The sequence below is a fragment of the Saccoglossus kowalevskii genome, chromosome 7 (genome assembly GCF_978046115.1).
Source record: "Saccoglossus kowalevskii chromosome 7, keSacKowa6.1, whole genome shotgun sequence".
In the NCBI taxonomy this organism is placed as follows: domain Eukaryota; kingdom Metazoa; phylum Hemichordata; class Enteropneusta; family Harrimaniidae; genus Saccoglossus; species Saccoglossus kowalevskii.
In genome coordinates, this window is record NC_140647.1 from 9,978,376 (window position 1) to 10,004,595 (window position 26,220).

At 39.3% G+C, this 26,220-nt stretch overlaps 1 protein-coding gene across 1 annotated transcript in view; it reads right to left on the reverse strand.

The window, feature by feature from the left end:
• Positions 1–1,716: 1,716 nt before the first annotated feature.
• LOC102807724 (protein C-mannosyl-transferase DPY19L1-like) overlaps positions 1,717–26,220 on the reverse strand; it is a 29,491-nt gene continuing 4,987 nt past the window's right edge. The window contains exons 4-21 of the mRNA XM_085501769.1: positions 25,791–25,928; positions 24,978–25,098; positions 24,203–24,354; positions 21,401–21,492; positions 21,157–21,256; positions 20,818–20,895; positions 18,997–19,083; positions 18,265–18,321; positions 15,382–15,462; positions 13,956–14,057; positions 13,385–13,456; positions 13,047–13,138; positions 12,717–12,744; positions 12,198–12,317; positions 11,589–11,763; positions 11,343–11,442; positions 3,660–3,785; positions 1,717–2,129 (exon numbers count right to left, since the gene is read on the reverse strand). Of these exons, the coding sequence (XP_085357895.1) occupies positions 1,925–2,129; positions 3,660–3,785; positions 11,343–11,442; positions 11,589–11,763; positions 12,198–12,317; positions 12,717–12,744; positions 13,047–13,138; positions 13,385–13,456; positions 13,956–14,057; positions 15,382–15,462; positions 18,265–18,321; positions 18,997–19,083; positions 20,818–20,895; positions 21,157–21,256; positions 21,401–21,492; positions 24,203–24,354; positions 24,978–25,098; positions 25,791–25,928 (1,926 nt within the window). The 3' untranslated portion in view covers positions 1,717–1,924. The remainder of the gene's footprint in view (positions 2,130–3,659; positions 3,786–11,342; positions 11,443–11,588; positions 11,764–12,197; positions 12,318–12,716; positions 12,745–13,046; positions 13,139–13,384; positions 13,457–13,955; positions 14,058–15,381; positions 15,463–18,264; positions 18,322–18,996; positions 19,084–20,817; positions 20,896–21,156; positions 21,257–21,400; positions 21,493–24,202; positions 24,355–24,977; positions 25,099–25,790; positions 25,929–26,220) is intronic.

Consider the following 26,220-nt stretch of genomic DNA (forward strand, 5'->3'; position numbering starts at 1 on the left):
ACGATTTAATGAACAAAAAATATAATTCTAATTTGTGAGAAAATTTTACATAAAGAAAAATAATCAAACTTCAAGCTTGTTAAATTGGCTCCTTAAAACATTAATGGTAATACACAAGTCAATCGTAAAGTTCAGTGTTACAGTTGATTTCTGCTCATACCTATCCATTGATACACAACACGACCAAATGCTTGATTTTGAAAAATTTTCAACATTAAAATGGCCGCCGTTCAGCCACCTTGAATCTGATCAAGAAACATGCATATATCACCCAAGATGAACAATGTTGCATGTCCATGTTTTCTTGATTCCACCAGACTTTCTCACCTAAATTTGTCTGTAATTTTTTCTCCATATTCTTCAATATTTCTAGAAATGAACTTTAATCTTAGAGCCAACTGACAAAATGTTAATCAGTTTTCACTCAAAAGAATTGGCTATTTTTATAAATTAGTCCCAATCTTCTGAAGGAAAGTGCAGACTATAAACAGGACTATTTTGTGAATTTGTGAAGATAAGAGGGAACTGGTGGTGAAAAAGTTAACCTCAAAATAAACTAAGTAGGAAATGTTTAGGAATTGTAAAACTGAAAATAAGAAATTTCTCCCCAGGAGTCATTAGGATAAATTGTAAAACTGAAAATTAAAAGATCTGGTCTAGCTTAAAACACAAAATAAATATTAAGTTTTTTTCTCTACTAAAATAAAATAATAAATTTAGTTTAGCCTCTTGAATTTATTGCATATCAGTCTAAAACTGAAGGTTTTTTTCTCTACTGAAATGAATTATATATCATCCTTTTTGTATTTATGCGTTTGTCATTAGGCAACAATAAAATCCAACCACCTAATTAGCATATTGCATATTACCAGTCACTGGTAGCATAGTGGTTGTCGCATCAGACTCATGATCGGTAGACCCAAGTTCAAATCCTACCTTAGGCTGAACATCAAAAGGGTCGACCCCTACCCTCGGTGGGTGTGCCACAGACTCAATGGGAAGGCCAATTCCACTGGCCCAGATTCATTCACTAACGAATGTGACTGTGGGGGAACCTTGGTTAAGGTCCGATGGCCACACAGCCCTGTCATGTAGTCCAACACATTTATATGACTTCTGTGGCAAAATGCACTTGCAATTTGCACTTACAAAAAAAAGTCAGGAGAGACAACAGTGACATTCAATGTTCAGAACTGTCGCCTGAAACAAAACATTTATAAAAAAAAAAAAAAAAAATTAACATATTGCCACTCACTTTTTCATTATGCTATCAAATTTGACAATAACAGTAATATAGACTTAATGAAGAGGCCACTTGGGACATCTAATAATGTGTGATATCATGATCAAACACCAAACTAAAGAATTTAATTTAAAATTAAAACATTGCCAACATGACTGGTCTAGTTTCTGAGGTAAAACACAATTGAAATCCAGTTTTAGGATTTAGGTCACTTGTATCCAGAAGTGTATCGGTACTTACTTATTGAAAAAATAGAACATACTGGATCAAATGCATGACACAACTCAGCAGACAGAATGTATCAAAAGCATTATGACGTGACTGGCAAATTTTTCAATCAAGTCAATTAGGTGGCCAGATTCTAATTACAAATGGTGTAAACATCTGGGCAGACTAATTTAATTTCACTTTGTTGATTCATTGAGCCATTTCATCGGGTTTTAAGTTCATGAATTTAGCAGAAAAACAATATATTATTTTATATATTCAGGTAGATTTATTTTAGCAAATTTATATATGGAAATAGTGAAATATAAAAACCAGTGATAATAATGAAATAGGAATGTAGCTGTGGTTAGTGATAAAAAGGCAGAAGTAATCCCAAACCCGACTGATGAGCCTATACTACAAATTTTTATTTTGATGTTTTAACTCTTCCTGTTCGAGCAAACTGCAGAGTAATTAATTCCTCTTTGGTTTTTTTACTTTCTTCGGTATGATGACTTCCTCTTTTACAGGATGAACCATGAAGACAATATAGATGTTGTTTTTATACACCTCTTTGAAATATGGTGAAGCATCTTTCACCATTAGCAAGCACACTGGTGGTTTGCCAAGATTTTCCTTATCTTCCAGATCCCAGATCTCGGGAAGAGAACAACCAGTTCTGAGAAAGAAGTTACAATCAAAGAAAGCTTAGAAAGAACTCCTGTGTGCTGAGAGTATTGAAAAATTCAAAATTACTTGTACACGAGATATTGATGGAAAAGCTGAAAACTAATTATGTAAATCAGGTACCTAATATGAACAGAACAAAAAAATTATGAATTATTATGCTAATTAAAGAAAGCTAAGAAGCTGAAAATAAATTAATTATGCAAATTAGTTTCATCAAAATCCAATGAGTGTTTTTTTAGATATCAGTGGAACAGTCATGGAACAGCTAAAAATCAGCTAATTATCATGCAAATTAGGTAATTAATATGCATGAATTTTTACCAAAACCTAATCAAATCTGCGCATTGGCCCAGAGCATCTATGCACCAAGTTTCATCAAAAATCAATGTACATGTATGGTTCTTGAGATATCAGTGGAACAGACACACACACACACACACACACACTAATAGACTGGCGCAGTCAAGGCGATTAATTTGTTTTTGTAGTTTAAATAAAATTTTAAAAAATCGCGAAATGGAGGTGTTAGCGCGAAATCACCTCGACTGGTTTATTCTGCAGAAAATGTATTGCTATTAAATATTCATGAATTGCACGTATTATGAGGTGGGTGCGGAAATACGTGCATAATGATGTCTATTGGTAAAGGTCACACTGCAGACCCAACATGGCGGCACGTTGAAATTTGAGTTTGTCGTAGTCGTTGTTTTTAATTCATCACAATGTGTAAAAAAATAACTCGTACTAGTTGTAGAATAAAAAAAAAACGGCTGCTACAATCAGCAGACGTCTTCTCGGTCAGAGGTCAGTTGAAGAGACGTTGTGATTGGCCTAGATGATTGTCAATTAAAACACTCATTAACATAATTACCCGTTGAAAAATCGACGGGTTCCTGCAGTGTCGATAGAGGGCCATGCAGAATAAACCAGTCGGGGTGATTTCGAAGTTACAGGTGATTTCGCGCTAACACCTCCATTTCGCAATTTTTTTTTAATTTTATTTAAACTACAAAAACAAATTAATCGCCCCGACTGCGCCAGTCTAACACACTAACTGCAAAGACTCCCTTTTTGTGCTTCGCACATGGGAGTCAAAAATGTATTGGTCTAAGAATACTTCTAAGTGTGACTGCAATACACATATTATGTTTAATTAGGTGATGAGAACACTTGTCTAAGCATAGTTTTTCACACATATTTTTGTGATCAGTAATTCATTTACTAGAGTTCAGAATTAGTCGGCAATTTGATTTTTTACATTAATATGTTATTTTAATTCCAGAATTAAAAAAACTAGCTTTGAGCAGAGTAATAACTATAAAGCATGTAAAGCTGCCCTCGGATTCAGAATGCAGACTCAGAATGGAGACCTTGATATGATATTGTCAAATTATTACAAATGCATAGACCAACTTTCACAGCTCTCGTAATATACCAGGATCATCACAGTCATTTAAATGAAATATGAAGTTGAAATAAAAATCAAAGTTTTTCAACAAAAAAATGCCTTATAACTTACTTTCTACTTTTAAGGCACCAGGATTCTTCTAAGATAAGATAATCTACCCCCATACTTTCCAAGGTCAGCTTCACCTCTGACATGGGTTTCCTGCTATATACTTTATATACGTCTTTGGTCCTCCTCCTGTGTATGAACAAGATATACTCATTAACAACTTTCCTCATCCATTTTTGGGATAGGTATTATTTTGAGAGCCATGAATACAGTGCAAAGGTAAACAGATTTTGACATGTGGATGCATGTTTTTAAAATACAATACTCACATTGTACAACACTTTTAAATAGAAATTAAACTGCCTTTGTTAGATACAAGTGTTTTAGGCGAGGGTTCTCTGAACCCGCCTATTCACATAGTTCATACTCACCATAGACTCCGGTCAGTCAAAATGACTATTTTGAACTGTAGGCATTAATCAGCAATTCTGCCGGTGACGGAGAGATAGAATCTAGGTCAGGGGAAGCCCCATGACCTCAAGATTCTTTTACCCCTTACGTCACAAACCCACGTGACCGAGGCCACATGGCAACGGCATAGGTAGATGTCCATCACTCTGGTTCCTTTCTCTCCGCCTCAAGGACTTAGACCAACGCGAAGGAAAGAGTATGAACTATGTGAATAGGCGGGTTCGGAGAACCCTCGCCTAAATTCACTACGTTCAATTACCCACCATAGACTCCGGTCAGTCAAAATGACTATTTTGAACTGTAGGCAGAGTCAGACACCAATAGGTGGCGGGTTTTTCCGAGCAAACAGAAAAAAAAGGAGAACGATGAAAGACTTTTCCCCAGTCCGGGATGAAAACAAACCCAAAAACCTAAGTTAAGACCCAAAAAGGGTGGTGTCTTACCTTGCCTGTGCTGTCCCCGAAGCAAGAAGCCAATGCTGCTGTGGTGACAGGGTTCGGTGTGCCCGGGAAAGCTAGACCCTAGCCGAATTCGGGGGTGATAAGCTTGAAGTAGGACCGAAACAGTTCGCATGAGGGCGTAGGTCGACAGAAGCGAAACCTGGGAGCTTCCAGTAAGTGCTAGTGGAAATGCCGAGACTGACTTATCGCCTATGCGCAGAGGCCCCTGCGGTCGTTCGGGCTGGGTCAGCAAACAAGGCCTGACCCGCTACGACGGGGCCTAACCTGAAGAGACCCTGCTCAATAGATTGGGTGTCTCTTAGGTAGTAGTTGATGAAGATGTTCTGCGTTCTACAGAAGCCTGCCCTCAGAATGTGTTTGAGGGGGCACCTGACGCTAGCGCTAGTGAGTTAGCAATCGTTCTCGTACTTGGTGTCTCTGCAAGGTCTGTGTTGAGGAGGATAGTGTATTATAGATCTCCAGTACGGTCGCAGTAATCCACCTGGAGACGGACGTCGGGGAAGCCGGCTTATCCTGTTTGCCAGGGCCGTAACACAAAAACTCGTAGCAACTCAGCGCTCGGAACGGGCAGAGAAGCAATTCCTCCTGATCCTCTGGACCGACAATATTTGCCAGCCGGGGGATGATGATCGGTTGAGGATTGTGTCCTGGGATTTGGTTCTTGGCGAGACACCCGATTCGTGTCTTTAGTACAACTTGATTGTCCATAAAAGCGACACAACCGTCCGCGAAGGACAGTGCGCGCCTAGCTCTGACCGGCGCCTACCTGAGGCGAGGCCAGTAGGAAGACTATTTTCCACGTCAAAAATTTGAGTGGTGCTGATTGGAGAGTCTCAAAGGGCGGTCTGCTTAGAGCAGACAACACAGCCGACGAGTCCCAGTTGGGCGGCTCCATTGTATGGGGTCTTGGCGTCTGGAAAGCAGTAAATAGTCTCCTAATAATAGGACAATCGGCTAGTCTTGTTCCCGTACATTCTGAGTGGTGGGGGACAAGACTGACCTGTAGCCAACGCTCGCTGTGTAGGACAAACCCTCTTCGTCAAACAGGTGGACGAAGGAGCCTGCTACCTGGCCAATAGAGGGATGGTATGGATCAATCTCCCTTCCGCTACACCAATCAGTGTAAGCTTGCAGCCAAGAAATGTAGGCCGCGTAGGTGGAATCCCTGTTCGCCCTGGCCAGGACGTTGGCAGCGGGCTCAGATAAGGGTTTCGTATGTGCGGGTCTACTGAGAGTCTCTATGCATGTAAGTGATACCTGCTGGGCTCGTTGGTAGTGCGCCGTCTGGTTGGGACGGCAGGTCCGGTAAGTCCGGAAGCACTGCTGGTGCTTCGACTAGCATTTCCAACAGAAGTGGAAACTAGGCCTTGCTTGGCCAATTGGGTGCAACCCATGATAATATGCGGGTGTGCACCTGTCGAAGTTTTCTCCGGTGCCCGGTGAACTAGCGGGAAGGGAGGAAAGGCGTACACAACTAAGTGGGTCCATGGGGCTAGCAAAGCGACCCTGGCCCAGGCTCCTGGAGTCAGCAGGAGTGTTACGTACGTCGGGAGCTTGGCGTTCCGGGGTGCGGCAAAACGGTCCAACCTTGGACCGTCCCACAGCCGAAACAGCCTGGAGGCTACCCACTGGGGTATCAGCCACTCCGTGTTCTGGAGACGGAGCCGCCCTGAAAAGGCGTCGCCAGACTGTTCCTCACCCCTGGAAGGTGGTGTGCGGTTAGCTCCACATTGTATTCCAGGCACCAAAGGAGGATTTTGCTCCGCTAGGACTGACAACGATGGGGAATGCGTCCCCCCTCCTTCTTGAAGGAGACCACCGCTGCGTTGCCTGTGCGGAGCAGGACTCTGTGGTCTCGAACTACGGGTAGAAAGCGTGGTAGTGCTAAGTACACTGCTCTCAGTTCGAGCCGGTTGATATGGTAGTCCCGAAACTAATGCGGGGGCCATATCCTTGGGCTTGTTGGCCCAATAGATGAGCTCCCCAACCCTGGGGAAAGGTATCTGTTACCAGAGTCATACCTGCGGCGAGCGGGCCCAAGGGGCTCCCCTGTCCGAGGTTGGCCAGTAACGACCACCAGGACAGGGCTTCCTTCACTTGGTTCGAGATCGAAACCCGCCTATCTAGTTCCCATAGGAGAGCTCGGCGTTATAACAAGCGTTATACCGGGCAGCTGCATAGTGCGGCCTGGGGAACGACCCTTCGAACCGAGGTCATCATTTCGATGATCCGTATTAGTTCACAGAGGGACACCGAGGGAACGCTGACTAGGCATTCGGCTAGGCTGCTTAGCGCTAAGCAATAAGCTTGCAATAGCTAAGCCAAGCTTACCTCTGTGTCAAAACTCCATGCCCAGGGACACCAACTGCGTCGAGGTGGGACTTGTCGATTTACTAACGAGCCCAACTGGTGAAGTAAATCCCGTGTTAGCCTGATGCGTTTGACTATTACCCCTTGCCGGGTTGTTGGTAACCGGAAGTTTGGGTACGGATTGAGGTGTACCGACATCTGGTGAAGCAGCAGCACTACTTGTTTCATCACTCTGGTGAACACATAGGGCGCTGTGCCTAACCCGAACGGGGGGCACCCGAAATTCGAATACTTGGCCCAGCTGGGCGATTCGAAGCAACTCTTTGGGTGCATCGGTACGTGCAGGTAGGCCCAGCTTAAGTCTAGCGGGGCTAGCCAGTCAAAACGGTGGATGGAGAGAAGAACCCTGAATGGTGTCTCCATGTGGAACCGATCGAGGAGCACGTACTGATTCAGTCTGCCTAGGTCCAAAACTGGACGCCTGCCACTTGTAGATTTGGTACTACGAACACATTTGGGTAGAAGCCTGGCCTTAGTTTCCCCAGCAAACTGCTACTTTCTGAATGATTGCTTCCGCCTTGCGGGAGTCCCCTGGCAGTGCCCAACAGGGGAGACACTGACGGGGGGAATTGGAGATTTCAGCGGTATCCCGTAAACGGATGTCACCACCTGGGAAGGTCCAGGGGTCGGTCACCCGCCGTCTCCAAACCGGACTACACCGGCACAATCTGTGAACGACAGGGATATGTGGCCATGTGTTCGGCAGTTGCAAGGGGGGGGGGGGGTGCTCCCTTCCCCCATGAGGTGAGTTCCCCAAGGCCTGAAGTAGTCACTAAGTTGTGACCTGGCCACTCACCGAACACGTGCCCCCCCCCCCCCCCCCCCCGGTTGCAGAGGTGAGCGTCAAACATGCCTCCCCTGCTGCCGGGTAGACTTCTGCCCAGGGAGGGTGAGGAGCCACCACCTGGTTCTTACCTCCCTGGGGCGCGCCACTACCCTCCCCTCCCATGGAAGGATATAAGCGCTTGCCTCCTGGCTGACTCTGGCTAGCGGACGACGGCCTAGGGCATTGTGTTTTCTGTGCTTGGGGTGCCCTCCGATTGCCCATGGCAGGACCAACTGGCTAGCGGATTCGATCTGAACCCTCTGGTTCATTGCACTCCGAAGCTCCGAGACTGTTCCCACCATTCCCTGAACAAAGAGGGTGGAGGATGTCCAGTCTGCGTCACTGAGGTGGGGACATACCCCGGCTCAGCTTGTCGTCGAAAACACGTGTGTCTAAGGCCGCGTCTCGTAGCACAGTAGTGGCCCTGGCCAAGTGAGCCAGGCGACACTAGGGGGTGTCGCATGTAGATGTGCGGTGGCCCACCAGTAAAAATGTTGCTTGGTCCAGGAGGCTGGTGCGTTCTGCCTCCAAGGTCTCCAGAGTGCTGGTCAAGCATAATAATGTGCTCAAGCAACTCTGCCCTCAGGGCTGGATGGATCGTCTTCAATTGGCAAAGACACCCATGGAACGTGGCTATCCCCCTTTGCCCGGTTTGCCAAATTCGTGGTACCGGGGTCTGGGAAAGGAGCCTTGGAATCCGGTTGGGGGCGTTTTGGTCTCATCCCACGCTATGGGGTCTGATCCCGAAACCACACCGACCAGGTAGTGTTTGGTCCAGTGGGAAGTGTTGCCTAACGTTATCCCCACCCGGGGGCCCTAAGCATTACATCCTCCGCGACTGACCAACGCCGCCCATCAACACCGTTTACGTGCTCTGCGCCCCACTCCGCACTCAGGCGGACAGGGAGAGACTTGCCAACGGCGTTGCTTTGGATCCCGACGCCTGTGATCCCATAAGCGTTGAAGCAACCTTAGGTGGTCGCTTTAGGATCAAGGGTGGGGGTATATACATCGCATCACTGGGATCGATGATACTCCGCCTCACCCCAAAAGCGTGGCTCACCGAGTCATACAGATGGAAGACTCTGAGGGACTGCCCGGAGTACCGGCTGTATCCGACGCGAGCGAACTGCATCTCCTTTCACTTTAAACATGTGAGAGGGAGCGTGTTCGACTGTGCGTCTCATGACAGGGTCGGTTCCCTCTGGGGACGCCCGTGGGTCGGTAAGAAAAGAGTCAAAACCCACAGCGGGGACCGGACACAAGGAAAAATTCGTTACCGTTACCGCGTGACGAACCCTAGCTGGCTGAAAGTAGGGGAGGTAAACGTGTGCCCTGCCCTGAAAGCCCTGCCCCAAGATCGGAGACTTGGCTGCCAGCAACCCGTTGGCATTCAGTGCCCGAGGATCCAGAGAAGGACCGGTGCAATTAGCCTGAGCCTCGGCCACCCCCCAAAATAGTGGGAGAGCCGTGCCTGGGAATGGGTATTCCCCGGAAGAGACGTGTTTGAATGCAAACATGCTTTCGTGTCTCTTCCTGCTTGCCCACCGAGGGGACACAGTGGAGACAGCTCGCTCCGACTGCGTCTGATCTACCCCGCCTGCCAGGGACACAATTGCCTCGACAGTCCTTCGACCAAAGCCCTCAACTCGGAGGCAAACCCGGCGCCGTGCGAGGAAGGGTCCACAAAGAGACCCGCAACGGGCCCCATAGGAGGAAAGCCTCCAGGGGCACAGCCTCACTGCAGCCGCTAAAATCGGGTAAAACACCGCCTGAAAAAACAGACTGTGAGGATGCCCTCCGATCAGCAGGGGAGGTCGAGAAAAATATCGGTACCTCCGCCGTCGGGCCTTTTACTCGACGTCCCGGTACATGAAGTACCGGTAGCCGAGCGTGAGGACTTTCCACTCATGCAAAACACGCGCGACCTTGCTGTGACGCGGTCAGTCTCAGCGATTTTGATGGCTCTGAAAGAAAATCTCAGGCCTCAGAACTCCAATGAAAAAAAAAAAAAAAACACGCTTCCACGCAAAAACCCCGAAACCCGCACGTAGCTACGACAAAGTATCTAGAATGCGGGTTCTATGCTGGTAAATTCTGAATATAACCACTGCACGGTCGACTCGAAACACGAGGAAACCGGGAAAGAAAACGGCAGCGAGCCCTGGTGCTGTCATTACATCTATATATTGCTAAATACATTGAAAATAAAAGACGAAATGCATGAGGGAAACGAATTACAGTTGTAAAAGGTGCCGCCACGAAAACCAACTGGTTGCGCAGTGGCGCCGGATTTTAATTTCTTTGTTGTGAAAAATACTACACACAAAGGGGAAAACGACACGAGGGTAAAAATGACAAAGAAAACTTATCCTACCAGCTACAATGTCGGATGCCGTGCAGCGGCAACAACCGAAGCTAGAAATCCGTACAGGAAAAAAAAAGCAGGCAATCCAGCAGAGCTCGCTAGATTTCATCTCCACTCGAGGCAAAGAGAAATTAAGAGTGATGGACGGCTACCTGTGGCGCTGCCAGGTGGCCTCGGTCACGTGGGTTCGTGACGTAAGGGGTAAAAGAATCTTGAGGTCATGGGGCTTCCCCTGACCTGGATTATATCTCTCCGTCACCGGCAGAATCGCTGATTAATGCCTACAGTTCAAAATAGTCATTTTGACTGACCGGAGTCTATGGTGGGTAATTGAACGTAGTGAATAGGTAAAACGTGTACTGGAATAGTTTTAACAGCTTTCATGATGATATTAAACAGATGAATTGTATTTTACCCATTAATGCAATAAATTTGCAAGTCTCTTATACAGTGATAAAACTGTATTCAGACCCTGTTTCTTTTTTTGGGGCCATGAAACATCAAATTGTGTTTTGACAGAAACGTTACTTTTCTGACAACAAATGGTGCACCAGGTATGGCTTCAAATATTTTTGTAATCAATGATTTTTACTCTAAAAATTAACTTTTATATTCTAAACGCTGAACCAATTTTCAAAATTAACTTTTGAAAAGTGGTCGAAATTCATAGTTTTTACAGTAATCAGTTATTACAAAAGGGACAAGATCACTTATATCTTTTTGTAGAAGCATAAAAAAATGTTCTCTATACTGCTCAGTGTTGTGATTTCATCTTCAATCAAGTGTATTTGAAAACAAAATACATAAAATAAAAGAAATATTTCTCAGACTGACACATTTCATTGAGAAACCTGCGCACCTTACTGAAGAAACTGCATGAAAATTGGGCTTAGAGGAAATATTGTGCTGAATATGCCTTGAAAGACTACAGCCTCCAAGTATGAACCACTGTTAACATAATCATATTCAGGAAAAATATATTTAGAATTAGTTGCTAAACAGCTTCTGTGAATGAATGAATGAATGAACAAACAAACAAACAAACAAACGAATGAATGAATGAATGAAATGAATTATCGAACAAACAAATAAATGAATAAACGAATAAATGATGAATGAACAAACAAATGAATGAATGAACAAACAAATGAATGAACGAATGAATGAATGAATGAATGAATGAATGAATGAATGAATGAATGAACGAACAAATAAATGACTATAAAGTGCAGGAATATCAATGTACATACCTAAGTCCAGCATTCTCAAAGTGTGGGTGATTAACAATAGGTCTACCGGTGGATAATTTAATGGACGCCATTGTCGGCATAGCTCCAGCAAATACTGCACCTGTAAAAAAACAAGCATCATTGTTATAATAGACATAATATGATTATTACTTGTCAACTAAAGTTGTAAAACATCAACCACAGATGCATGTTCATATTCTTGTAATATCTATGGTGAGATATAAAGAAAGTGATAGTAGTACTTACTGGGCGAGGTATTTGCTTTGACCCATTCTAATAACTGTTCCTGTGGCAAGTTACTGTACTCGCCTTTGATGCTCCATTGATGTTGTAAATTAGCAATACCACCAATACTCATCAGGGCTATCAAAGCTACCACAATGGCATAGTGTCTTGCCTTGTCACCAATCCTACCAAAAAACTACATATATGACACATAGCAGATTAAAGTCAAATAAAAACTAGAGTTGACAGAAGGATCCAGTTGGTAGCTGAAACTGAAGCCTGCATGCAAAGTCAATAGGAGCAAGTTACTAAGTCCATCTGAGGTGAAGCACAGCAGCAAATCACTGTTCAGCATAGGCCTAAATATCGTTTATTTGATGTAGCAGCATCACATGGCACATGCAAATTTCTGGTACTGACACATCATGTACCTTGTTTTGCTGGTAAGGGCTTACAAAAATACTGAGAAGATAACCATCAACCATAATTGAAGTGGAGTTAATTTTAGATCATTTTTCAGATCTATAATCTCAACTGTCATATATCATTGCACATAATTTATGTAAGCTAGTCTCTGACAACTTGACTGGTACATATAATAGTTAAGTCAAGGAATGTTTTACATCTTACCTGTCTACTTGCCAGCAATGATGACATTAAACATAATTGTGGTGTAAAAAATAGCTTTAGTCTCATAATGATAAGAGCCATGATGGTAAATGCAATGGTTTCCAATAAATTGTACAAGACCTATGATAAAAACAAACAAAATATAGACTATTATCAGATATCATATGCAGTTTTTTTCAATAATTTTGTCATTTATCCTTTGAATCATGTAAGTCTGAATGAGCAAACAGTTTCCATGGAAATTCTATTTTACTATCCTCCCCATAGTCCACATGGTGACCATTTTGAATAAATATTGGAAATTTGTTGACATTAGTAAAGCTGTAAACTTGAATAAAAGAATTTCAATTTGTTTGATCTAATTATATGTATAATTATTTTTTCATGAATAAGATTTCAGAGTGTTTCTAGCCATAAATGCCATAACTACTGAATCTGGTTGACAGACTACAGGTATATTACTTCATATGTTCGGGGCTTTTAATGAAATGTACAAGACAGGACAACTTTAAATCTTACCTCTGCATTGGGTTTAGATCTCCATGCTCTACATAATGAAGATAAGACAATCAAATTTATGACATGACAGACTGGCAATTGTGTTGTGTGTACTATACTGTAAAATTTGAAGTTTAATTCACACATCCTATTTCGTTTTAGTTTCCAACAATTTATATACACATAAATAAATACAATACAGTTGACAAGAGAGCCATAACTACAAGTTTGATTGATAGAAAACATTTTGCATATTCTATTACATGAATCAAATGCACAGCTTATTGTATGGTTATTTAAGTCACTCAATAAATAAAGTTTACAAATCATTAATTGATGTCTGTTTTGTACCTATCCACTGTTTCCTCTTCAGAATTTTCTTTTTCTGATGACTTTGATTGATACCAGTACTCCTTGAACACATAGTATTCATTACGTAGAAACTAAAAAAATACAGAAAGAATTACAATGCATTGTGAACATATGATTATCACTACAAACCCCAGGCCAGTTGTTAGTCTTAGTGGTAAGTACATTGTGGTATGTACCCTGTGGTAATGATTCAAATCCATAATGTGTCAATTTCATGTTTGTCTCTCATGCATCATGTATTAAAATAGTGACTACAATGTTATCAAAAATAAAGCATTGATATAATCCAATGTATATTGTGAAAACCATGGACTTACCCAGAAACCTGACACAGCAATGGCAAGGAGACTAGAGGGCAGAAGAAGTGTTTTCAAAAATCTCCAAGGTGTCTGAAAGAAAAGAAAAAAGAACTTAATAACTGTACTGTAGAATGTTGGAAGACAGCTGTATGTACCAGTAAATGAAAAAGGTACTGGAAAACTACAAAATCGAAATTTTACTAATATTCACACCGAGGTAGGCGTACCCCCCTCCTCTCACTGGTGTGAATCTAGGCTCAAATCAGTACAAGTATAATATCAATTTTGAAAACTTCTAGTTTATATGAAATAAACATGAACATTCTTTGGTTCTAGTTTTCTCCACAAACATATTAAGTATTCAGTAAACATGCATCTTGATTTAAAGCAAGAAAAAATCACAAGATATGGTTGTACAGTTTCAATCTACATTTATGTGATAGACCTGTTTAAGAAGACACACGGGCATTTCATATGGTCAAATAGTGTCAGTTATGTGTTATTCAAGTACCTGATAGTAATGTATATACCGGTAAGACAATTTTGATATTTATAAAGCATACCACATGAATATAGTATTAAACGTTACCTCTCGTTCCATGAAATCAAACTCTGCAGCACATGTATATAGCATAGTATTGAAGTCTTTATAATCAGAAAACTTGGATTTGAAGATATCAAATATGTGAGCCTACAAAATGACAAGGAATTGGTAAAGGAATGGGATGGGATCACTGTGCTGGGTTGCCAGTGTTTTTATCTGTTAATGCGAGTGAACAATTCTAAAATGTAAAATTTGCAAGACAATGATAATTCAGATGTAAATCTCCTCAGGGTACAACTATAAGAATGAGATACACCATTTTAAGCACTTTTTTTTATTAAAACTTACATTTTTACTTTTTATTTTCAGTGGAACACACTCAAAAATGGATCAAGAACACAAGGCACAGTCCCAGTCTCGGTCAAATTTCAGATATATAATTCTGTTTATAGTACCGGTAATATAGTTTGAACATAAACATGTCAGAGCAATGAGTCCAGAAACTGATGCTTGATCTTTTTAACATAAATTTAAAATGATTGACATTCAGTCATCTTGTATCTGATCATCAAATGAGTACTTATCCATATTGAGAAATATAATTAAAACAAAATGGCCACCGGTCAGTTATTTTGAATCGGATTGTCAAGCCAATAAGTCTGTACATCTATGATTAGGATGTATAACAAATATATAAAATTTGAACATAATCAGTCAAAGCATATCAGAGATATGGCATTAGAACCGCATTCATTAAAACAAAATGACGTGCATCAAAGTCCCATATATGTCCAATGTACATATGTATGTAGCAAGTTTGAACAAAATCCAACTGTAAACAACCAAGATCCGGTTCCGGAATGTCCGAAATGCTTGATTTGATGATTTTCCAGCACAAAAATGGCTGTCATTCGGCCATCTTGAATCAGATTGTAAAACAAATTGATGTGCAGATGTATTGTATAATGTATGTGTGAAGTTTCAAAGTAATTGATGGACCTATATATTATACATTCCCTGGAATTTGCACTTGCACTGTTTGCACTGCTTTAAGTGACTTTCAAAATTCAAAAGAACTGCAAACAAGTATCCATCTACACGAGAAATGTCTCAACACAGTTTACTATCCACAACTTTTTGCTAGACTTAGAAAACATCATTTCAAGCGGTGTTATAGGCATTCAAATATGGTATACAGCAATTCAGGTACCAGCAGGGTGATTATGCAAATTAGCTAATATCTGGGCACTCAACTCAAAATTAAATTCGAAATAATAGGAATTGTGCTTTCCCATAATACAGTGTCAGCATTTTGTGATATCTCAAACAGGCTATGTTTCAAGACTTGTTTAACATAAAATGTCTTGTATGTCATCTTTATCATCAATGAGTTCATTTAAAAAACAGCATGCTTAAAAAGGTGCACCTCATCCTTTATAGATAGTTAATAAAAAGTAGTAGAGTGACTTACATCATCTTCAATGCTGACTAGTTTAGACAATAGAGTCTTTATACTCATAGTACCAATTACTAGTAGAATACCTTGTACAAGCTGAACAGGAAGAGAAAACATAGATCTAGTTTGTTTATTGAGAAGAGAGAGCATCATCGAGTTTGAAGACAGCACAAGAATATTCATTATAAAATGTTTTGACACATCAAGTATGTAATTGTTAGTAGCATGTGCACATGTTTTCACACATCACATCAAGTATGTCATTGTTAGTAGCATGTACTCAAGTTTTCACACATCACATCAAGTATGTCATTGTTAGTAGCATGTACTCATGTTTTCACACATCACATCAAGTATGTCATTGTTAGTAGCATGTGCTCATGTTTTCACACATCACATCAAGTATGTCATTGTTAGTAGCATGTACTCATGTTTTCATACATCACATCAAGTATGTCATTGTTAGCATATACTCATGTTTTCACACATCACATCAAGTATGTCATTGTTAGTAGCATGTACTCATGTTTTCACACATCACATCAAGTATGTCATTGTTAGTAGCATGTACTCATGTTTTCACACATCACATCAAGTATGTCATTGTTAGTAGCATGTACTCATGTTTTCACACATCACATCAAGTATGTCATTGTTAGTAGCATGTACTCATGTTTTCACACATCACATCAAGTATGTCATTGTTAGTAGCATGTACTCATGTTTTCACACATCACATCAAGTATGTTATTGTTAGTAGCATGTACTCATGTTTTCACACATCACATCAAGTATGTCATTGTTAGTAGCATGTACTCATGTTTTCACACATCACATCAAGTATGTCATTGTTAGTAGCATGTACTCATGTTTTCACACATCACATCAAGTATGTCATTGTTAGTAGCATGTGCACATGTTTTCACACATCACATCAAGTATGTCATTGTTAGTAGCATGTGCACATGTTTTCACACATCACATCAAGTATGTCATTGTTAGTAGCATGTACTCATGTTTTCACACATCACATCAAGTATGTCATTGTTAGTAGCATGTACTCATGTTTTCACACATCACATCAAGTATGTCATTGTTAGTAGCATGTACTCATGTTTTCACACATCACATCAAGTATGTCATTGTTAGTAGCATGTACTCATGTTTTCACACATCACATCAAGTATGTCATTGTTAGTAGCATGTACTCATGTTTTCACACATCACATCAAGTATGTCATTGTTAGTAGCATGTACTCATGTTTTCACACATCACATCAAGTATGTCATTGTTAGTAGCATGTGCACATGTTTTCACACATCACATCAAGTATGTCATTGTTAGTAGCATGTGCACATGTTTTCACACATCACATCAAGTATGTCATTGTTAGTAGCATGTACTCATGTTTTCACACATCACATCAAGTATGTCATTGTTAGTAGCATGTACTCATGTTTTCACACATCACATCAAGTATGTCATTGTTAGTAGCATGTACTCATGTTTTCACACATCACATCAAGTATGTAATTGTTAGTAGCATGTGCACATGTTTTCACACATCACATCAAGTATGTCATTGTTAGTAGCATGTACTCATGTTTTCACACATCACATCAAGTATGTCATTGTTAGTAGCATATACTCATGTTTTCACACATCACATCAAGTATGTCATTGTTAGTAGCATATACTCATGTTTCCATACATCACATCAAGTATGTCATTGTTAGTAGCATATACTCATGTTTCCATACATCACATCAAGTATGTAATTGTTAGTAGCATGTGCACATGTTTTCACACATCACATCAAGTATGTCATTGTTAGTAGCATATACTCATGTTTTCACACATCACATCAAGTATGTCATTGTTAGTAGCATATACTCATGTTTTCACACATCACATCAAGTATGTCATTGTTAGTAGCATATACTCATGTTTCCATACATCACATCAAGTATGTCATTGTTAGTAGCATATACTCATGTTTCCATACATCACATCAAGTATGTAATTGTTAGTAGCATGTGCACATGTTTTCACACATCACATCAAGTATGTCATTGTTAGTAGCATATACTCATGTTTTCACACATCACATCAAGTATGTCATTGTTAGTAGCATATACTCATGTTTCCATACATCACATCAAGTATGTCATTGTTAGTAGCATGTACTCATGTTTTCACACATCACATCAAGTATGTAATTGTTAGTAGCATGTGCACATGTTTTCACACATCACATCAAGTATGTCATTGTTAGTAGCATGTACTCATGTTTTCACACATCACACCAAGTATGTCATTGTTAGTAGCATGTACTCATGTTTTCACACATCACATCAAGTATGTCATTGTTAGTAGCATGTACTCATGTTTTCACACATCACATCAAGTATGTAATTGTTAGTAGCATGTGCACATGTTTTCATACATCACATCAAGTATGTCATTGTTAGTAGCATGTACTCATGTTTTCACACATCACATCAAGTATGTCATTGTTAGTAGCATATACTCATGTTTTCACACATCACATCAAGTATGTCATTATTAGAAGCATGTACTCATGTTTTTACACATCACATCAAGTATGTCATTGTTAGTAGCATGTACTCATGTGTACACACATCACATCAAGTATGTCATTGTTAGTAGCATGTACTCATGTTTCCACACATCACATCAAGTATGCCATTGTTAGAAGCATGTACTCATGTTTTTACAAATCACATCAAGTATGTCATTGTTAGTAGCATGTACTCATGTTTTCCCACATCACATCAAGTATGTTATTGTTAGCATGTACTCATGTTGTAGAAATTTGCGTAAAACATAATAATATTACACATGTTTGGCCGAGAGTAGATTCATTCTAAACTCACCCATATGAGTAACCTGATGTTTAGCCTTTCCAGAATAGACTCTGCATAGACAATAGCCTAGAAGAAATCAAAGAAAGCTTAGAAAGAACTCCAATGTGCTGAGAGTATTGGAGACATGTATAAATTAATTAAAATTTAAGACTGGCCCTTTAAACAAGAAGCTTGGCGACTAATATAGGTCTACTATTTGAGATGCACAACATGAAAACATTGTTATTAATTTATTTTATTCACAGAAAATATAATTCAATTGTACATCTGTGGTTTGCAGTCTAGTTTATAGAGCACCTCTACTACAAGTTAAATTTAAACATGATTTTTTCAGATATCAGATATAGGCTAATATAACTAAGATAATCAATAAGTATTGTTTTCAACATTAAATTAATCCCATGGATTACTCCAGAGCAAGTTTCAATGATATGTGATGATTATTTGATTATGAAATTAAAACGCACAGATTTCAACTCCAAACTAATCAGGTCTGTGCATTGTCCTCTGAAGGCACCTATATGCTTTGCACTTAGAAGTAAAAAAAGTATATTGAACATCAGCTGAGTATAAATATATGTATGCAATGTATTATTTCAATTGAATTTTAATAAAAAAACTGTTAGAAATACTCTGAACGGTTTCAATTTTGTCAGGAAGTCAGATTTCAGTGAGTATTGCACTACAACTTTATAGATTAAGTATTGCAATGACTTTCATCAAATGTTCACTTTGACTTACCCAAGCTGACAGTAAACAAGAGGCATAGAAGGAAGTCAACAACATCTCATTACCAAACATTAGATGGTAACTAAAGAACAAACCAATCTGAAAAAAATTAATACAATATTATTTGTATGAAACTTTACAGATTTTAACAAGAAGTCGAAAATATCACTTTCTACCAAAAATGACCAAAATATTCACCAAAATTAGAGAATTGAAGATATCATCACGAAATGAACAAATCTAAGAAAGGTTTACATGTAGTATCTATATATGAAATATCAAAGCAATTGAACTTTTGGTTTTTAACAAGAAGTCGAAAATATCACTTTTTACCAAAAATGACAAAAATATTCACTAAAATTAGAGAATTGAAGATACCATCACAAAATGAACAAATCTGAGAGAGGTCCACATGTAGTACCTATATATGTAATATCAAAGCAATCAGACTATTGTTTTTTTACAAGAAGTCGAAAATATCACTTTTTACCAAAAATGACAAAAATATTCACCAAAATTATAGAATCGAAGATATCATCACGAAATGAACAAATCTGAGAAAGGTCTACATGTAGTATCTAAATATGTAATATCAAAGCAATTGAACTATTGGTTTTTAACAAGAAGTCGAAAATATCACTTTTTACCAAAAATTACAAAAATATTCACCAAAATTAGAGAATTGAAGACATCATCACAAAATGAACAAATCTGAGAGAGGTCCACATGTAGTACCTATATATGTAACATCAAAGCAATCAGACTTGTGGTTTTTAACAAGAAGTCGTAAATATGACTTTTTACCAAAAATTACAAAAATATTCACCAAAATTAGAGAATTGAAGATATCATCACGAAATGAACAAATCTGAGAGAGGTTCACATGTAGTACCTATATATGTAGTATCAAAGCAATTGGACTTGCGGTTTTTAACAAGAAGTCGAAAATATCACTTTTTACCAAAAATGATAAAAATATTCACCAAAATTAGAGAATTAAAGATATCATTACAAAATGAACAAATCTGAGAGAGGTCCACATGTAGTACCTATATATGTAATATCAAAGCAATTGCACTTGTGGTTTTTAACAGGAAGTTGGAAAAATCACTTTTTACCAAAAATGACAAAAATATTCACCAAAATTAGAGAATTGAAGATATCAACATGGAATGAACAAACCTAAGAGAGGTCTACTCAAGGTACATATACACCAAGTATCAAAGCATTCAGGCTTGTAGTTTTCAAGAAGAAGTCGAAAAAGTAAAACATTGACACGGACGACAACGGACGACGACGACGAACAATCACTCATATGATAAGCTCGACAAAGTCGACAGCGGAGCTAAAAACACAAAATTGTGCGAAATGTTGTAAAAAAGTTTTAACAGAAAAATTTATGATATTAAACTTATAATTCAAAAATAAAACAATCAAGTCTTGACTCAGACATAAATATGAAAAGGTGTTCTATCTAATAAGACGAGATCTGATCGTGTGAATGACAAAATTTAAGGCATGTTAAAATCTAAACATCTGATGCATTGATTCTTTCTCATCAGATTAAAATTAGCCATCTTTAGTGGCACATTATATTTATTAGACTTTTGAAATGTACACCACAATGATTGCAAGTATGTCATGTACGTAATTAAAAACTCTATCATCAGAAGAAATATCTGGCTATCTACTAGTATATAGAAAGTATTAATATTTCAATTTTGGGGTAAATGAAATAATAATACTAACACAGAACAAAACATAATAGGGTAACATAGAACCTTAATTAATGTACATGAATAACTAGTGATTTATTAGTAGTAGATAACTTACAAACTGTCCAAATAGTATACACTTGATTTTACTGGAACCAATGTAACCCAACACATAGCAACCAAACACTGCCATTGTCTGGAAAAAAAATTGTTATTGTGGATCATAGAATATATTATAGAAGTCATAATTAAGAGAGCAATACAAAAATTAAACTGACTTTTATAACACTCCTTTTGGTCATGTGACCCATTGTTCTACCACTACTCCTATTTCCGTAAACCCATTGTATCTATGTTACGTAATTGTCAACTGGCCACATACCGGGTATATTAACAATAATCATGTTTTCATGTTTTTATTGTTACAATATGAAGGTATGATAAAGCCATTTCTCACCTGTGTTAGTAAAGCAAACTGTGCAAATTGCCATGGTAACATAAAACAGATTGTTGAAATAGCTATAGCTATTGTATGCTTCATATTAGGCCTAGGTATCCTGCAAGAAAAGTATGTGTTGAAAATTACACACAATCAAAAACAACTATTTTTTTCTAATGAAAGAGAATCATGCAATTTAAGAGTACCTTAATTTTCTGTTAATTTTGTTTTGTGACTCAAACAAGTAGAATGATAATCTTACCTGAGTGCATAAGTGACTATAAACATCTGTAGAAGAAAGAATGGATAGGCAAAGCTTTCTCTGAGAGGTGGTGTCCATTGTACACGTGTAGCCTGTATCAGTAAATACATATAATTGTGAAAATATGTAACTTAGTTATTTATCGGAGAAAGGCTCTACTTTTATATGCAACTTTGCAAAAATTCCCATTTGGGTACAAAACGAAATAATTTACATCAAGGTCCTCTGATGTTCAAAATAAGCACTGAATAGGAATCTATTCATGTATAACCAAGATCTGGTTCCAGAATGGCAGAAATGCCATCTTGAATCAGATCGTATGATAAATGAATCTGAATATGTATCCCATGCTGTGTGAAGTTTGAATGTTATCAGTCCAGGCATATCATAGATACAGGTGTGGCCAGCTGATCAGTCCAGACATGTCATAGATACAGGTGTGGACAGCTGATCAGTCCAGGCATGTCCTAAATACAGGTGTGGACAGCTGATCAGTCCAGGCATGTCCTAAATACAGGTGTGGACAGCTGATCAGTCCAGGCATGTCCTAAATACAGGTGTGGACAGCTGATCAGTCCAGGCATGTCCTAAATACAGGTGTGGACAGCTGATCAGTCCAGGCATGTCCTAAATACAGGTGTGGACAGCTGATCAGTCCAGGCATGTCCTAAATACAGGTGTGGACAGCTGATCAGTCCAGGCATGTCCTAAATACAGGTGTGGACAGCTAATCAGTCCAGGCATGTCCTAAATACAGGTGTGGACAGCTGATCAGTCCAGGCATGTCCTAAATACAGGTGTGGACAGCTGATCAGTCCAGGCATGTCCTAAATACAGGTGTGGACAGCTGATCAGTCCAGGCATGTCCTAAATACAAGTGTGGACAGCTGATCAGTCCAGGCATGTTCTAAATACAGGTGTGGACAGCTGATCAGTCCAGGCATGTCCTAAATACAGGTGTGGACAGCTGATCAGTCCAGGCATGTCCTAAATACAGGTGTGGACAGCTGATCAGTCCAGGCATGTCCTAAATACAGGTGTGGACAGCTGATCAGTCCAGGCATATCCTAAATACAGGTGTGGATAGCTGATCAGTCCAGGCATGTCCTAAATACAGGTGTGGACAGCTGATCAGTCCAGGCATGTCATAGATACAGGTGTGGCCAGCTTATCAGTCCAGGCATGTTCTAAATACAGGTGTGGACAGCTGATCAGTCCAGGCATGTCCTAAATACAGGTGTGGACAGCTGATCAGTCCAGGCATGTCCTAAATACAGGTGTGGACAGCTGATCAGTCCAGGCATGTCCTAAATACAGGTGCGGACAGCTGATCAGTCCAGGCATGTCCTAAATACAGGTGTGGACAGCTGATCAGTGCAGGCATGTCCTAAATACAGGTGTGGACAGCTCATCAGTCCAGGCATGTCATAGATACAGGTGTGGACAGCTGATCAGTCCAGGCATGTCCTAAATACAGGTGTGGACAGCTGATCAGTCCAGGCATGTCCTAAATACAGGTGTGAACAGCTGATCAGTCCAGGCATGTCCTAAATACAGGTGTGGACAGCTGATCAGTGCAGGCATGTCCTAAATACAGGTGTGGACAGCTCATCAGTCCAGGCATGTCATAGATACAGGTGTGGACAGCTGATCAGTCCAGGCATGTCCTAAATACAGGTGTGGACAGCTGATCAGTCCAGGCATGTCCTAAATACAGGTGTGAACAGCTGATCAGTCCAGGCATGTCCTAAATACAGGTGTGGACAGCTGATCAGTCCAGGCATGTCCTAAATACAGGTGTGGCCAGCTCATCAGTCCAGGCATGTCCTAAATACAGGTGTGGACAGCTCATCAGTCCAAGCATGTTCTAAATACAAGTGTGGACAGCTCATCAGTCCAAGCATGTTCTAAATACAAGTGTGGACAGCTGATCAGTCCAGGCATGTCCTAGATACAGGTGTGGACAGCTGATCAGTGCAGGCATGTCATAGATACAGGTGTGGACAGCTCATCAGTCCAGGCATGTCCTAAATACAGATGTGGACAGCTGATCAGTCCAGGCATGTCCTAAATACAGGTGTGGCCAGCTGATCAGTCCAGGCATGTCCTAAATACAGGTGTGGCCAGCTGATCAGTCCAAGCATGTCCTAAATACAGGTGTGGACAGCTCATCAGTCCAGGCATGTTCTAAATACAGGTGTGGACAGCTGATCAGTCCAGGCATGTCCTAAATACAGGTGTGGACAGCTGATCAGTCCAGGCATGTCCTAAATACAGGTGTGGCCAGCTGATCAGTCCAGGCATGTCCTAAATACAGGTGTGGCCAGCTGATCAGTCCAGGCATGTCCTAAATACAGGTGTGGCCAGCTGATCAGTCCAAGCATGTCCTAAATACAGGTGTGGACAGCTGATCAGTCCAAGCATGTTCTAAATACAGGTGTGGCCAGCTGATCAGTCCAGGCATGTCCTAAATACAGGTGTGGCCAGCTGATCAGTCCAAGCATGTCCTAAATACAGGTGTGGACAGCTCATCAGTCCAGGCATGTTCTAAATACAGGTGTGGACAGCTGATCAGTCCAAGCATGTTCTAAATACAAGTGTGGACAGCTGATCAGTCCAGGCATGTTCTAAATACAGGTGTGGACAGCTGCATGGATGCGCATAATGAGGACTAATTAAACTCAGTGGATAATTGTTACAGCATATTCATTTTATGCAGTCTAACTTTAACTACTGTACTGTACTGACTGTCTCGTACACTACAATGTATTACTCTATTGTAAGAAAGTGACATATACCTACCTCTCCATGATTGTAGAAGAAACACAAAACAGCAAGTATACCACCCATGATGCTTTTACTCAAATACGTAGCATATAAAAAGAATACACTCATACTTAAACCATTCTCAATAAAAACACCACTGATATAAAAATAAGCAGGGTCACCAATACCTTAATGGGGAGAAAACATTGCAGTACATTAAAGTAAACTTTAAAAAAAGAAGTGTTATTTAGGCTTAAACATCTTTGAATCTACATGAGTTACAAATCTGTTGAAGAGTGCCCTCGTGAGTTGACATTAAATTTGAGTGCTATTAATTGTATTTTTTGTAAACTCATTGAACATATTGTTTTAATGAAACATTAATATATTTTAAAGTGTAAGGTCTTAGTGATTGAGCTTGCAATTAAAGGTATAAAATCTTCTCTGAAATTTATTGTACAAGCTAGAAGGCTGTGCAGCTAAGAAAATACAAAGAAAAGCTGTTCACATTAAAAAATAGGGACCATTTTGTTGAGTGTTTTGCGGCTTAGTATCATTACTAATGTTGTACGATGTTTTGTGTTTGAGTTTCCATGAAACAATGAATTATAAAATTTTGTTGCTGTGTGATATGGTTTTATATGGTAATGCTCTAAAAATTTAGTTTCAGAAAATCTCTCAAATTATAATATTGTCAAAATTCTGATCAAATATTGTACAGAAAATATTTACAATGAATAAATAATACAATGTTACAGCCTGCTTTCTTAAGTTCACCACACACGGTACACATAATTCAAATCTGACTTACCTTCACAGTTTGGAACTGGTGAGAGACCTTCACCTCTATTTACAACAAAACAAAATTTGGTTTTTATGTTGAAGGATTTGGTGACTGCATCAAATATTCTATAACTTGCTGCTAGAACTACCTGCAAAAGTTTGAGATAGCTTCGTTGTTAGCAATGCACATTTCAATTAAAGAACAGAAGATATCATTAGAAAATAAACAATATGCATAGTATCAATGCAATGGGACTTGCTGTTTTCAACAAGAAGTCAAAAATATCACTTTTTACCAACAATGACAAAAATAATCATCAAAATTAGACAATTGAAAATATCACCACAAAATTAACAAATCTGGGAGAGATCCACATGTAGTACCTATATATGTAATATCAAAGAAATTGGACTGATGGTTTTTAACAAGAAGTCGAAAATATCACTTTTTACCAAAAATGACAAAAATATTCACCAAATTTAGAGAATTGAAGATATCATTACAAAACGAACAAATCTGAAAGAAGTCCACATGTAGTACCTATATATGTAATATCAAAGCAATTGGACTTGTGGTTTTTAACAAGAAGTCGAAAATATCACTTTTTACCAAAAATGACAAAAATGTTCACCAAAATTAGAGAATTGAAGATATCAACATGAAATGAACAAACCTAAGAGAGGTCTACCCAAGGTACATATACACCAAGTATCAAAGCATTCAGGCTAGTAGTTGTCAAGAAGAAGTCGAAAAAGTAAAACATTGACACGGACGACGACGGACAATCACTCATATGATAAGCTCCACTCAACAAAGTCGACAGCGGAGCTAAAAACTCACCTCTGGGTATAAATTGAATCTCTTGAGTACATTGATTGTGTCTGGATATTCACTTATATTATCTTTCATTACTAAATTCAGTCCATCCAGAAATGTAGGAGTCTGAATCATTGTCTTATAGTAGGAATAATATAATCCCTGAAAATGAACAAATAGAAACAAAAATGTGATCAGATCATATTGACAGACAGGAAACACAGAGATGAAACATGCTAAATTTAATACAAATCTGAAATCATTCAACTGACTTCAATATAAATGTTTGCTGTCTTACATTATATGGACCATATTTTATCTACGAGAAGCACATTACCAGTAAAAGCACACATGATCATACTTATTTTTAAACATACATTGACTAATGTCATTTAATTCCATTTTTTACAGACTTGTCAAATAATGCAACCATATAATCAATTTCAATGAATTG